The 14,296-nt window shown below is 51.9% G+C and overlaps 2 protein-coding genes across 3 annotated transcripts in view; both read left to right on the top strand.

Annotated features, from left to right (window-relative positions):
* Nucleotides 1–39: 39 nt before the first annotated feature.
* BORCS8 (BLOC-1 related complex subunit 8) lies at nt 40–7,947 on the top strand. The gene is made up of 4 exons (XM_070416510.1): nt 40–128; nt 3,046–3,158; nt 3,644–3,708; nt 7,136–7,947. The coding sequence occupies exons 1-4, from the start codon at nt 92–94 to the stop codon at nt 7,245–7,247; spliced, it is 327 nt and encodes a 108-aa protein (XP_070272611.1). The 5' UTR covers nt 40–91; the 3' UTR covers nt 7,248–7,947.
* MEF2B (myocyte enhancer factor 2B) overlaps nt 7,154–14,296 on the top strand; it is a 24,869-nt gene continuing 17,726 nt past the window's right edge. Inside the window, exons 1-2 of one of the 2 annotated variants that reach the window (XM_070416501.1) lie at nt 7,154–7,243; nt 8,594–8,668. In XM_070416501.1, the coding sequence (XP_070272602.1) occupies nt 7,225–7,243; nt 8,594–8,668 (94 nt within the window). In that variant the 5' untranslated portion in view covers nt 7,154–7,224. Of the gene's footprint in view, nt 7,244–8,593; nt 8,669–14,080; nt 14,119–14,296 lie in introns of those variants that run through there. The other variant, XM_070416502.1, reaches the window with a different exon arrangement.

Genomic DNA, 14,296 nt, shown 5'->3' with positions numbered 1-14,296 from the left:
CCTAGTGCGGTTTCGCAGGGGAAGGTTTAGGGAGCTGTTACCATCTCCAGCTTCCGGTTCCGGTTTTCAAGCTTAACGGGCCTCCGTCGCTATGGAGGAACCGGAGATGCAGCTCAAGGGGAAGAAAGGTAATGGAGGCGCCGGGCTGTACGAAGAGCCCAGGAACTCGCGGAGGGGCATCTTGACGGGGCGGTGTGTGTGTGTGTGTGTGTGTGTGTGTGTGTGTGTGTGTGTGTGTGGCAAAGACGGGGAGGGAGCGTGAGGGACAGAGATTGAACTGCCATCGAATCCTGGTTCGGCCTCTGACTAGTTTTGAAAGCTTTAGTCCCCGTGCTTCGGTTTTGTCATCTGTAAAATGGGGAGTATAGTCCTCCTCCCTCCCTTCATAGGCTTGTGAGAACGCGATGAACTGATGTTGGTAATGCACTGGAAGAAAGCTCGGGCGTGGCAGCCGTGCGTATTGTTGTCTTATAGTTACATATTTGTGTGTTTACATGGACTTACCATATATTTATAATCCCATAGCTACAAATTACAAAATGCCATAAATGTTCTAAATTATGAAGTCTCCTGTTATTTTATCACACACGTTATGTCTTTTTTAAAAATATTTTTTTATTAATTTCAGAGAGGATGGGAGAGGGAGAGAGAAAGATAGAAATATCAATGAATCATTGATTGGCTGCCTCCTGCACTCCCCCTACTGGGGATGTGCCTGCAACCAAGGTACATGCCCTTCACCAGAATCGAACCTGAGACCTTTCAGTCCTCAGGCCGACGGTCGCCCTATTCATTGAGCCAAACCAGGTAGGGCCGTTATGTCTTTTAAAAAAAAAATTTTTTTTTTTTTATTTCGGACAGGAAGGGAGAAATGAGAGAGAAACATCACTGATGCCCAGCCGGCGTGGCCCAGTGGTTGAGCGTCGATCAGGAAGTCAGGATTCGATTCCGGTCAGGGCACATGCCAGGATTGCGGGCCCATCTTCAGTGTGGGGGGTGCATGAGGTAACTGGTCAATGATTCTCTCATCATTGATGTTTCTATCTTTCTTTCCCTCTCCCTTTCTCTCTGAAATCAATAAAAATATTTTTTAAAAAAAGAAAGAAACATCACTGACAAGAGAATCATTGATCCGCTGCCTCCAGCATACCTCCTACCCTGGGGATCAAGCCCAAAACCTGGGCATGTGCCCTCACCAGGAATTGAACCACTGAGCCACACGGGCCAGACACACGTTATTTCTAATTAGTTAGAACGCACAAGTACATTTTTGTAAGAACCCAGCTGTAAGCTATTACATGCTCATTTTCCAAAGGAGGAGGCCTAAGAGGATAACAGTTTCTATAACTATACAGCTTGGAGGTGGCAGGCTGGGCAGGTGAGCTGGACTGATTCACACTGGACAGACTAATGCATGACGTCCTTTGATTCCCAGACATGCCAGCGTTCTCTCTTGCCAACCACACTGCCCTGGGCAGTAGCATAGGATCACCTCTGTAGCAAACCTTGAGAGTGGGTACTGTTATCATTGCATTTTTACAAATGAGGAACTGAGGCTCAGAGAAGCCCCTGTCCTCACAAATCCAAGCTTTAATATTTTTTTCTATAAATACGTAACTTAGTAAAGCACGAGAATTTAAGCATAAGAGAAATGAACAAGGTACTGAGGTTGGGAATGAGGGACATGTGTTTATTCTTGGTGATTAGGGAAGGCTTTGCCCAGGAGGTGACATTTCAGCTGAGACATGAGGGATGAAGCTGGGGGTGGGGGTGGAGGTGGGGGGAGGGGTAGTGTCAGTGGCAGGAACAACACAGGCAGAGGCCCTGAGGTGGCAAAGTGTTCAGAGTTTTGCTGTAATACAGTAGCTACTGGTCACAGTATTTATGGGTATTTAAATTAATTAAAGTTAAAAAATCAGTTTCTTAGTCACATTTCAGGTGCCCAGGAGTGGCTACCTCATTGGACGGTATAGATTATAAAACCTTTCAGTCATCTCAGAAAGTTCTTTTGGGCAGTGCTTGGAGTGTCCAAGTAACAGCCAGGAGGCATTGGGCCCAGGCAGAAGGCAAAGAGGGCAGGGAAGTCGACAGCAGCAGAACATACAGGATCTTAGGGGCCATAGTGAGGAAAGCAGATTTTATTCTCTGGCTGATGGGAGCCGTGGAGGCTTCCAAGCAAGGGAGGGTCTTATTTGATGTGTTCACAAGGAGTTCACTCCATCTGTTGTGTGCATATGGGACTGTTGGCAGGAGGGGGGCTGAGCCTGGCATCCAGGTGGGAAGCGGCCATACCTGGACCAGTGGGGTCAGTGCAGTGATAAGCATGGGTGAGGTTGGGCTTTGTTTTGTGTCAGAACCAGATCTCCTCATGGATGGCGTGGATGACGAGCTGACTGGGAATGCAGACCCTGGGATGAGGATTTGTGTGTAATTAACTTACCAGGAGAGCCCCACAGACTAGGTGGGGAACAGAACAGGGCTGGGGAGGAGGCTGAGCAAAGAGCAACCTCAGGTAAAATCCCTCAGAGGCTGGTCTCAGCCTGATTTGGCAAAGAGGTTTTAGGGGAGTGAGTCACACCTCCTAGTTGTCCCAACACACAGCAAGGGGCACAGACTTTTCATACTCCTCCATGGTCTGTCATGGCTGAGGGCCACCCAGGGATATAAATAAACTTCCAGGCACTTTCAGATCCAGTAACCAGTGGATCCTTCTAGGAGGAATCTCAGATTTATTCACTGGGGTAAAAGGAATTCGAGGAGCTCCGAGAGGACAGCAGCAGTGTCCACTACAAGTAGAATTGGGAGGGGAAAGATCATGAGTTCACTGGATGCATTGATAATATGAACGAGGCCATCTGTGACCATGTCCTTCAACCTCTCACCTGGGCCACAGGTGACCCAGCTGCTGGAGGGGCCACCAGAGACTCCTCACTGCTCTGGCTGGACTCAGAGGTTGAGCAATCAGGAGTCTTACGCTTTGTTTCTTTGTGTCTGTGCACCTTTTTCTCTTATTTTGCCACCTTCCACTGTCAATTCTGGAACCAGTCACAGACAAGTTCACCGAGAGCGTCTACGTCCTGGCCAATGAGCCGTCTGTGGCCCTCTACCGGCTCCAGGAGCATGTGCGCCGCTCTCTGCCAGAGCTGGCCCAGCACAAGGTGAGCCCCATGCACCCCTGCACCAACCCCTGCAGGGCCTGCACATTGTGAGCTGGGGCCTGCTGGTAGAGCAGGGGCTCTTGGGATGAGTCAAGGCTGGAACACAGCAAGGAGGCATGCGGTCACTGAGCCAGGCTGGGGCTGTGGGTGGACAGATGTGGGGCAGATTAGGAAGAAGGAGCAGCAGGCCTAGATGAACTGTGACCTGTATGGTGAGAAGGAGGCAGCTGTGTGAAGACTAGAGGGAAGAGCATGCCAGGGAGAGGGGACAGTTGGTGCAAAGGTCCCAAAACATAGCAGCGAGGTGTCCACAGAAAGCCTGGACTCGTGAGGGAAGAGAGTTGGAGGAAGAAAGGTTGGGGGCTGGAGGGGGCCAGTCTCTGCAGCCATGGTGACCGGGTGCTCCATCCCAGAGAGCTGGGATGACAGAGGTGGCAGCCTCCCCCTGCCTAACAGCGCCTCCCTCCACCCCCCAACCTCCACAGGCTGACATGCAACGGTGGGAGGAGCAGAGCCAGGGAGCCATCTACACAGTGGAGTACGCCTGTAGGTGAGCACCTCAGCCTCCCCATCGCCAGGATCACCTGGCTCTGCATTGGGGTCACCGTCTGGGCATTCAGGAGCATCTCAGCCAGCTCCCTGGTGAGCCCTGTCTTGCCAAGCCCACCTGAGGGGGGAAGCATGTGGGTCTCAGTTTCCCTGGCCACACAGCAGGTTCTAGCCGAGGCCTGCGCTTGCTCAACCTCTGTGTGCCTCGGGCAGGCTTCTTCTCAGCCCCGATCCCCTCCCCATCTATCATAAGAGGGTGTAACAAGGTTGGGGAAACATGAGATTTGTCATCTTAACCACTTCTAAGTAGTTCAGTGGCATTCAGTACGTTCACATTGTTATACAACCATCACCACCCATCTCCAGAACTTTTCATCTTGCACAACTGAAACCTGTTTCCATTAAACACTAACTCCCATCCTCCTCCCCCAGCCCCTGGCACCCACCATTCTATTTTCTGTTTCTATAATTTGACTACTCTAGGGACCTCACATGAATAGAGTCGTACAGTATTTGTCTTTTTGTGTCTGTCTTCCTTCATTTAGAGCAACGGTTCTCAACCTGTGGGTCGCGACCCCTTAGGCGGTCAAACGACCCTTTCACAGGGGTCGCCTAAGATCATCCTGCATATCAGATATTTACATTACGATTCATAACAGTAGCAACATGACAGTTATGAAGTAGCAACGAAAATAATTCTATGGTTGGGTCACAACATGAAGAACTGTATTTAAAGGGCCAGAAGATTGAGAACCACTGATTTAGAGCAAACATGTCAAACTCATGGCTGGTGAGCCGCGGGCGGTGAGTTTGACATCCTTGATTTAGAGTAATGTCCTCAAGGCTCATCCATGTTATAGTATGTTTTCTTCCTCTTTAAGGAATTTTCTTCCTCTTTAAGGCTGAGTGAAATTCCACATTTTGTTTATCCATTCATTTGTCAGTGGGCATTTGGGTTGCTTCCATGGTTTGTTGTTTGTTTGTTGTTGTTGTTTTCTGTTGCCTTTTTACTTTTTTTCTTTATTGATTAAGGTATTACATATATGTCCTTATCCCCTCCATTGCCCCTTGGGTCCACAGGCCGACGCTCTAACTGCTGAGCAAAATGGCCAGGGCTGTTGTTTTCTATTTAATTTTCTTTTTTAAAATCTTTACCTGAGGATATATTTATTGATTTTAGAGAGAGGAAGGGAGAGAGAGAAACACCAATTTGAGAGAAAAGCACATCGATTGGTTGCCTCTCAAGTGGGGACTGAACCCTGCGACCTGGGCATGTGCCCCCATCAGGAATCAAACCCATGACCCTTCAGGTAACGGGATGATGCTCCAACCAGTTGAGTATACTGGCCAGGGCTGGGCTGCTTCTGTGTTTTATTTTTTTAAAATATGTTTTATTGATTTTTTACAGAGAGGAAGGGAGAGGGATAGAGAGTTAGAAACATCGATCAGCTGCCTCCTGCACACTCCCTACTGGGGATGTGCCCGCAACCAAGGTACATGCCCTTGACTGGAATCGAACCTGGGACCTTTCAGTCCACAGGCCGACGCTCTATCCGCTGAGCCAAACCGGTCAGGGTGCTTCCGTGTTTTAGGTATTGTGAATAATACTGCTGTGTATGTGGATGTACCATTTGTGGGGTTTTTTAAAGTATATTTTTATTAATTTCAGAGGGGAAGGGAGAGGGAGAGAGAGATAAAAACATCAATGATGAGAGAGAATCATTGACTGGCAGCCTTTTGCATGCCCCCAACTAGGGATTGAGCCCTCAACCCAGGCATGTGCCCTTGACAGAATCGAACCTGGGACCTTTCAGTCCTCAGTCCAATGCTTTATCTACTGAGCCAAACCAGCTCGGACTGTTTTTGATTTTTTGTTGTTTAAATTTTCTCTAAATCTTCAGATGCTCTCCTCCGCCCCAGGGGAAAGATGCCTGAGGGTGAAAAACGGTAGTTGGTGTTTTTTTGCATTATGGCAGCTCTGCTGGCCTTTTCTCCTGCACTTCTGTTGGTTTCTGGAACTGTATTTAATGCCCTGGCTTGTTCCATTTGCCTCAGGAGTTTGGCCACTTTATTTAGAGATGCTGTTTGCACCTGGCATGGCCTGTGGGTCATTTGGTGGAGGCTGGACACCCCACCATTTCTCATCCTGGCACTGTGGGGTTTGCTTGCCTGCTTCTGCTGTGTGGGTGAAGGTTCCTTGAAAGGAAGTCCTGCTGCTGGGGCCACTGAGCTGAGTGTTCAGCCATCAGCAGTCCTATCCCTCCCCTGGGACGGGGTGACTAGGACTAATGGCATCTTCCTGAGGATGGGGGTCCGTGGCGTTATGGACATAAAGAGCCCTTGGCTTTTATTTATTTATTTATTTTAAAATATGTTTTTATTGATTTTAGAGAGAGAGAGGAAGGGAGAGGGAGAGAGACAGATAAACATTGATCGGTTGCCTCCCGTATGCGCCCAGACCAGGGGTTGAACCTGCAACCTGGTCATGTACCCTGACTGGGAATCGAACCAGCAACCTTTCAGTGCATGGGATGACGCTCAACCAGCTGAGCCACACTGGCCAGGGTGAGCCCTTGGCTTTTAGTTATTTGAAATGCTTTATGCAGTGTTAATGTTTGGTGTAAAATTGAAAGATGTTAAATTGGGGTAAACTATTTAATAGTGAGCTTATGTTAGTGAAGTTTTTTTCTTTTTTCATTTCTTTACTTTCATGTTTTATTAGTGAGTTTTTAAATCAAGTAGGGCAATCAAATACTAGAAAAGCTGACTACACTTGGTGGCATAAGATGAACAAGTTAACAGAGTGAGAAACAGTGAACGCTCCTCCCCTTCATCTCGTGGCCATTTTCAAGCAGGTCTCTGATAATAAATAGAAGGGATTTTTTTTTTCTTTAACAAAAGGAAACCACACTTTTATTTCTGGTCAGTGTGGCTCAGCAGTTGGAGCATCAGCCCTTGAAACGAAGGGTTAGGGGTTCAATTCCTGGACAAGGACACCTATCTGGGTTGCGGGTTCAATCCCCAGCCCTGGTCTCCATGTGTATGGGAGGCAACTGAGCAATGTGTCTCTCTCACATCCATGTTTATCTCTCTCTCTCTCTCTCTCTCTTCTTCCCCCCTCCTTCCCTCCCTTCCACTCTCTCTAAATATCAATGGAAAAAATATTCTCAGATGAGAATATTTATTTTTTTGTTTATTTAACAACAAACAAAATAAAACCACACAATAGGACACTTTTCTTTCTATGCAGATGTTGCACAGGTGACCTTCTGGCATTCGCAAGGCCCCTCGAGTCTTGGCAGGGAAATCTAAACTTTGAGCTCCTGACGAGCCCCCATGGAGGCCCACAGAGTCCCCCAGGGACCTGCTGAGCTCCAGTTGGTGGGTGCGGCAGGGTGGTGCCTACTGGGTCTGTCTTCCCATTATAGTGCCGTGAAGAACCTTGTCGACAGCAGCGTCTACTTCCGCAGTGTGGAGGGTCTCCTCAAACAGGCCATCAGCATCCGGGACCACATGAATGCCACCCAGGGCCACAGGTAGCTCCCAGGACCACCCACCCCTGCTGTCTCCGCCTCCTTGCCGGAAGGACCTTCGCCACTCAGCCAGGAACTGCCGCTATCGCTCCTTGGACAGCTTTCTCTCCTCATCTCTCAATGCCTGCTGCCTTCCTCTTGTCCTTTGGTGTCTGTGGCAGGAGAGTGCAGTCACTCAGTACCCAGATCCTGAGCTCTGCTGTGTGCCTGGTCCTGGGCTGGTCCTGGGGACAGAGAGGTGACCAGGACAGGTCTGCTGTGGTTTCACAGGGAAACACACAGCAACCAGGTGCACACGGAACAGACCAGAGCACTTCAGAAGTGTGCAAAGGAAAAAAGGGAATGTGGGGCGTCTCTGATGAGTCGGAGGAAGTGGGAGCGGAGGCTTGAAAGATTTGCTGGCAGAAATGACTGGGGATGATGTTGCAGGCAGGGCAGTGGTAGGACAAAGGCCCTGGGGCTGGGGCACTAGGTGTGTTGGAGGAGCATCTAGAGGACGGGTGTGGCTGGAGCAGGTGAGCGGGGGGAGATGGGGTCAGGGAGGTAGGCAGCCAGCAGGGAGGCTGCCCAGAGCTGGAGGAAGCTTTGAGCTTAAACATTTGGCATAAACATGAAAAGCACTACAGTCCTTGCACACTGAGGAGAGAGTTTTTGGGGAAGGAGTTCTTTTTGTTTTTCATAACTTAATAAATATGCATTTGAACACACACATACACACATGCTGTAAGCCATAACTCTACTTTGAGATGTGTCTGGCTCCCGTAGTTTGGGGTTCTGGCCTGCCTGTCCCCCACGAGATATTTAGAAAAAAGAAAACCTCTGTGTTGCTGTGTCGGATAACTAAAACATGAGAATCATTCAAACAAAAGCCTGGTGAATGTGTAAAACGGATGTGCAGCAATCCTTCTGAGGCAGCATGCTAGGGTTTACCTGGGTTTGCTGTTCTGCTGCTATTGGTGACAGTCATCACTAGAGTTGACAGTAAAGGGCCTTGCACAGTGCCCTACACTCAGTAGGGCCTCAAAAAGCTATAGCTTTTACTTTGAACTCGTGGTTTTCCAAGTGCTTTCAAATGCCCTGCTTGTCCCTGCTGTTGTGAAAATGCAAAATGCTTTTCCGAAAGCTCCACGCTGCTGCTAACATCTCTCTTTGCAAGGCCTGTGGGTTTGAAGTTCCCAGACATGCATGAGTCCCAGCCATGACCTCTGAAGTAGGTGGCTGGTCCCATTTTTACCAAGGATGCCCTGAAGGCTCAGGCCAGGGGTCTTGGGAGGGTACCCCTATGCACAGTCCAACCTAGCTGAGCAGGCCTCTGACTCTGGTCTCACAAACACTGCACATGTTTTATTCCAGCCCCGAGGAGTTGCCCCCGCCCTCCTCGGCCTGATCCCAGAATAGACTTGGAGGTGCTTTGGCCCCTCCAACCAGGTCAGTGCTGAGTGGGGCCAGGAGCCTTCCTGCGTTCCATGCTCTGAACTAACCCACGCTTTTGTTGTCCAAGAAGGGATTTACCATCTAACCACTTGGGCTTGTAGGGTGGTTTGGTCAGTGGGGGGGATGCAGGGTGAGGGAGACCTAGGGCCTCTGCTGCTCAGGGTCATTGTCAGCCCATCTCCCTTGTGCTCCCTCTGCCATCTTCTTGCCCTTATTCAGGTCATAGGCCCTGTCCTGATCCCAAGGACTCCTCCTAAACAGAGTGGATCCATATTTCCCTGCCTGCCGAATGCCAGCTGCTTGCTTTACTTACGTACCTCCTCTCAAACAGAGCCCGGCATGGCGATTACCACCCAACTCTGGACTCCTCGCTCCACCACTGACCTGCTGTGTGACCCTGAGCACGTCACTCCCCCTCTCTGGTCTCTGCTTTTCCTTCTTGGAAGTGACTCATCAGGTGGCAGAGTTTTCCCACTCCTGCCTGTAACCCCCAGGCCAGCCTTAATGTCCCGAGACAAGGCTTTGCTGCCCAGGGATTCCTACCCCGCATCAGCCATGTTTCCTTGGACCAATAACTGCCACCGTGTTAATCCCCATAGATTACACTGTGCTGGGGGCCCTGCAATGGTCATCTCTCATCCTCAGGCAGCCCCATAGGTAGGTGTCACCCTCAGATACAGATGGAAAATAAATGCAGGTGGTGTGACTTGGGCAAGGCTACACAGCTACAGGAGACCAGACCCCTGCCTGGTTTCATCCCAGCCTTGCCTCTGACATGCTGTGTGACACAGGGCCTAGAACTGACCCTCTCTCGTCCTCCCTTTCTCCATCTGGACAAGGAAGGCCAGACTGGACCTTTTCTACAGCTGAGGTGGACATTCGTGTACTTGCTTGCCTGGCCAGATTCTGCCTCAAGCAGAAACACCCACCCCGGGTGTAGGCCAGATGGAGAATCACCCTGGGACCTTGAATCCAGTTGTACCTGACCGTGTCCAGCTGTACCCTCAATTACTGTATTTACCAAAATTGCTTTGAGTCTTTCTGCTAACTGCAGAAGAGCCTATACTGATCTCTTCGAATTCAAGGCTTAGGAGGTCATGACCCATAGTCTGTACACCTTCGAGTTCAGCTGTGTCAGCACTGTGTCCAGCAAAATGTATCAGGGAGATACATCAGGCCCGCTGCTCTGGGAGGACCCTCCACATTCCCCTGGGCACTGTGGGTGGTTGGGAGACGAGGGTGACCAGGGCCAGGGGCAACCTAGGGGAGAAACAGGGTCCCGGTGTGGTGTCAGGGCTGTGGAGGAGCCTGAGGGCCTGGGAGGGTTTAAGGACACAGGAGGTGTCAAGGAAGTACCACCTCCCACTGCCAGGAAATGGGAGTCAGTCCTCTCTGCCCTCCTAGAGTGTAGTAGGGGGCCTCCATGCTGCTATTCTGCCTCCCCACCACCCCGGCTCAGTTTGAGGGGAAGGAGGGACCTCAGGTCCAGCCCACTGAGGCCCTGACTAGTGTGTGGTCCCCACAGCATCACTCTTCTTGCCTGCTCTGAAAGTACCTCTAATTGTCTGTCCCTCCATCTACCTGTCCACCATGCAATCATTTGTCCAGCAAATATTGACTGTCCTCTGTGCGCCAGGCCCTGCCGGCCCAGGGGATGCCCTGGTGAGCAAGACAGGCCAGTAAGAAAGGCCGCCAAGTGAGGTACCTACACCTACCCCAAGGGCGCTGTGAGGTAGTAGGAAACGGCTGTGGGGTGCCCCAGACCTTTCCAGGGTTCCCCGCCACCCACAGCCCCAGGACACAACCTTACCCAGAGACGATTCTGGACTGTCAGATCCCTCACACGGAGTCCAAAGGCCCACAGGAAGGAGTGGGTGCTGGTAATTTGCATCTTATTTACATGGCCGCTTCGCCCTTCACACCCACAAACGCCCCTTAACAGCTGGTCGCCAGGGGGCGCAAGAGGCAAAGGTTTGGCTGGGCACTTGGCCTCTAAAAGGTCATTGTCCTCATTCCTGGCTGATCGCAGTGGGGGCATTGTGACCCTTACCCCTTTTTTTAAAGAATTTTTTTTAATATATTTTATTGATTTTTTACAGAGAGGAAGGGAGAGAGATAGATAGTCAGAAACATCGATGGGAGAGAAACATCGATCAGCTGCCTCCTGCACATCTCCCACTGGGGATGTGCCCGCAACCCAGGCACATGCCCTTGACCGGAATCGAACCCGGGACCTTTCAGTCCGCAGGCCGACGCTCTATCCACTGAGCCAAACCGGTTTCGGCCCTTACCCCTTTTTACCCCGTATGTCCTTGATTCCGTTTTTCAGAGAGCGAGCTGAGGCTCCTTGAGGCTGGACTACTCAGCAGGATCCCGCATCTGCCCCCACGCGCTCCTGATCTCCCCTCCTCCTGGTGTGGCCTTCCTGCTCAGTAGGACTTGCTTCTAGCAGAGCCCCAGAGATAGGTGGACAGCCGGGGGAGAGGCAGTGAGCTCCCCGTGCCTTGGGGCAGGAGTCCAGCACCCATGAGGGTGATGGAAGGGATCCCAGCCCCCTCCCGCCCCACCCGAGGCTCCTCCAGATCTGCAGGTGGATAAAAGGCCCAGGAAGGCAGCAATGCCCCCAGTTGGTCTACAGTGGTCAAGGCTCAAGGTGGGAATCAGACTTGAGTTTGGCTTTTAGTCCTTCTCGCCTGGTCCAAATCATGGTTTTATTTCAGCCCTGCTCTGAGGTCCTGCCCCTGGGAAGTCCCTTCCTAGCCTTGTCATAGCTCTCAGTGAGGCCTCTGGATGCCCCTCCACCACTCATACCTTCTCCCGGGCTCTCCAGTGGTGTAAGAAACCTATGGAGACACCCTTTGGTGCTGTTACATACTGGGCCTGGCCCCGAGGAACCCCAGGCTGGTGAGACAGAGCTAGACATACATCCCAAAACCGCTGAGTCAGCGCTGGACTGGAAGGAGGAATGGGTGTGGAAGAATCCCAAATGGGAGGGGGGATATAGGAAGCTTTTGGAGGAGTGGGAAGGTAAGCCTTAAACGGTTCTCCCCATGAAGGAGGGGCTGCTATTGTCCCCACTTTTCATATGAACAAACAAGCTCAAAAGGGTGAAGTGACTGACGTGAAGTCACAGTGAGAGGACATTGGAGCTGGGATGGGGACCAGGGTTCTTTAACCTGAGGTTCTGTCTGCCGGACCACACTGTCCTTGCCATGGAAAGTCCTTCACAGCCTTCCCCTGCTGACATGTGGGAGAGGATCTGAAAAAGGGGACTTGGGGGAAGCAGCTTTTCCACCTCTCTGGCCCTTTCCACCCCCTTCCACCACCAACCCACCCCTCTACAGTCCAGCATCTTACTCCAGCAACTAAGGTGTCCCCTCATCTGAAAAGACTGAGATCAAAAATTTTGACTGTCCCACCCTGGCTGGTTTGGGTCAGTGGATAGAGCGCCGGCCTGTGGACTGAAGGGTCCCAGGTTCGATTCTGGTCAAGGGCACGTGCCCAGTTTACAGGCTCGATCCCTAGTAGGGGCTGTGCAGGAGGCAGCCAGTCAATGATACTCTCTCATCGTTGATGTTTCTATCTTTCTCTCTCCCTCTCCGTTCCTCTCTGAAATTATATATATATATATATATATATATATATATATATATATATATATATCCACCCAATATATATAACCAATGGGGGACGGGGGCCCACAAAGTGACACAGCCACTGGTGGGGGAGTATAGGATAGGAACGGGAACGGGGAAAAAGGAAGGGCCGTTATAGAAAATAGGGTGTGAGTGATAGAAGATGAAATGGGGCCAGGAACACAGGAGGGAGCCTCAATGGCGGGAGAGGGCAGGAGGTAGGCGGGGATGCAGGGGCAGCCCCAGCCACCTCAGCTCGGGCCGCCCTTCCTGCCTGCCCCAGCTGCTCCCAGAGCTGCTCCAGCTGCTGCCCTTATGTAACCAGAGCCTGCCTGTTGCATCAGAGATGGCAGGCCGCAGCAGGTAAACAGAGTGGCCCTCGGGGGGCCTGGGGCTCCCCAGCCACCTCCACGCTCCCCAAGCCTTTTCTGCACCTTGGAGTTGAGGCAGAAGCCCCCAGACTGGCCTGGGCCCTGGTGTGTCCTTGGAACACCTGAGTGTCTGGCATTGGACACTGAGGGGCAGCGGCAGCGGTGGCAGGGGAGGGAGCAGGACCCTCGACTCCTACCTTATGACACAGCGTGAGCCCTAGATTTTATGTCCAAAGAGGAATATGTGCCCAGGCTAGGAGTCCAAAATTCTCATGTCACAGATGGGTAAACAGGCATGGGAAGAAGCAGAAGCTGTTCCCTGCCTTAGTGTCCTCCACATAATATCTCCACATGCTCACCCCTGAGTCCAGCGGTGCAGCCATCTCCTGTCGTCTTCTGAGAAGGTGGCCACCAGGCAGCCGTGTAACACACCTGCACCCCACTTCATTTGCCCTAAATTGACCACCTCCTCTCCCTCTCTCAGCCTCTCCTTGGGCTCCCGATCCCATCTACTCTTACTCTGGCTTCATCTTCCTTATCTCACCCACCAAAAACCACTGTACTCTTCCTCTGCACATTGACAAGGGCTGTTCCCTCGTGGAAAACTCTTCTCCCAGTGGCAAACTACTACTCCAGCTTCAAGGCCCAGTAAAAATGTCCCCTCTTCTGGGAAGGCTTCCTGACATCCTAACCCCCACGGGGCTGGAGGGGTGTGTGGTGGCTGCTCTGCCTCCTCCAGACTGGGGGCTTCTTCGGGTTTACCCCGTCCAATGTTATCCTCATCCTGTAATTCTTTCACATTGACTCACTCACCCCTCTGGGCCTGGCCCTGCGCTGGGCGGTGCTAGGGTCCCAGGGAAGATGTGGATTTAGAGGTCTGAGCTGGTGCCCAGGCTTGGAGGCCAAGGAGAGGCTGACCTTTGAAGTGGAGGACGGCACCCAGCAGCCTAGGGGGTCTGTCACTCTCTCCCTCCATCTGGGTGAGATCAAGGGTCAGTGTTGGCTTTGAGAAGGGCTCAGTCTCTGGGGCCATCAGGGACAGAGTTGTATTTCACCCAGGATGGAGGAAGTCCTGTATTGAGGCTGGCAGTTGTCGGAGACGGTCCAAATTAGGGTCAGAATCACAGTTGTGGGGGGGGCGGGCGGGGCAGTGCGAGCGGGCGGGAAAGTCTGGCGGGTCTGATCCAACCCCTTCCCGTCCCTCTCCCGCATTATAAGCATCTTCAGTGTCTCTCCGAGCCTGAGGCCCCGCCCCCTGAAATTCCGAGGCGGGGCCACGCCCAAGCGCCCGGCCTCTATGCAAATATACCGTCCCGCCCAATCAGCTCCCGGGGGCAGGGCCGCCGGCTCTGAAGGCACCTGTGGCCGCGGAACGCTGGTCACTCTGTGCCGCTGCTGCAGATCCGCGCACACGCGTCCGAGGGTCCAGGCGGAGCAGGTGCGTGGGGCATCCGGACGAGGCGTGTCTGGACGAGGCTCGTGCCGTCCTTTGACTGTCATCTGTGGCCTGGGCTGGGCTGGGCTGGGCGTGGAGGTCTGGGTGTGCTGCTGTGCTTTGAAAGTTGTGTGTCTAAGAGGTGCGTCCTAGGATGGTGAGTTCAGGGGTTGTGTGTCCA

This window comes from Myotis yumanensis, unplaced genomic scaffold, assembly GCF_028538775.1.
Source record: "Myotis yumanensis isolate MYYU_CA2020_CCGP unplaced genomic scaffold, mMyoYum1.0.hap1 SCAF_5, whole genome shotgun sequence".
In the NCBI taxonomy this organism is placed as follows: domain Eukaryota; kingdom Metazoa; phylum Chordata; class Mammalia; order Chiroptera; family Vespertilionidae; genus Myotis; species Myotis yumanensis.
The sequence above is the reverse complement of the archived record's forward strand: the minus strand, read 5'-3'. Positions and strand labels throughout refer to the sequence as shown.

Bases quoted from the DNA above. Each gene is read 5' to 3' on its own strand.
- BORCS8 (XM_070416510.1), top strand. From the start codon at position 92: ATGGAGGAACCGGAGATGCAGCTCAAGGGGAAGAAAG. The intron at 3,159-3,643 runs GTGAGCCCCATG...CAACCTCCACAG, and splicing joins CAGAGCTGGCCCAGCACAAG to GCTGACATGCAACGGTGGGA. The intron at 3,709-7,135 runs GTGAGCACCTCA...TTCCCATTATAG, and splicing joins ACAGTGGAGTACGCCTGTAG to TGCCGTGAAGAACCTTGTCG.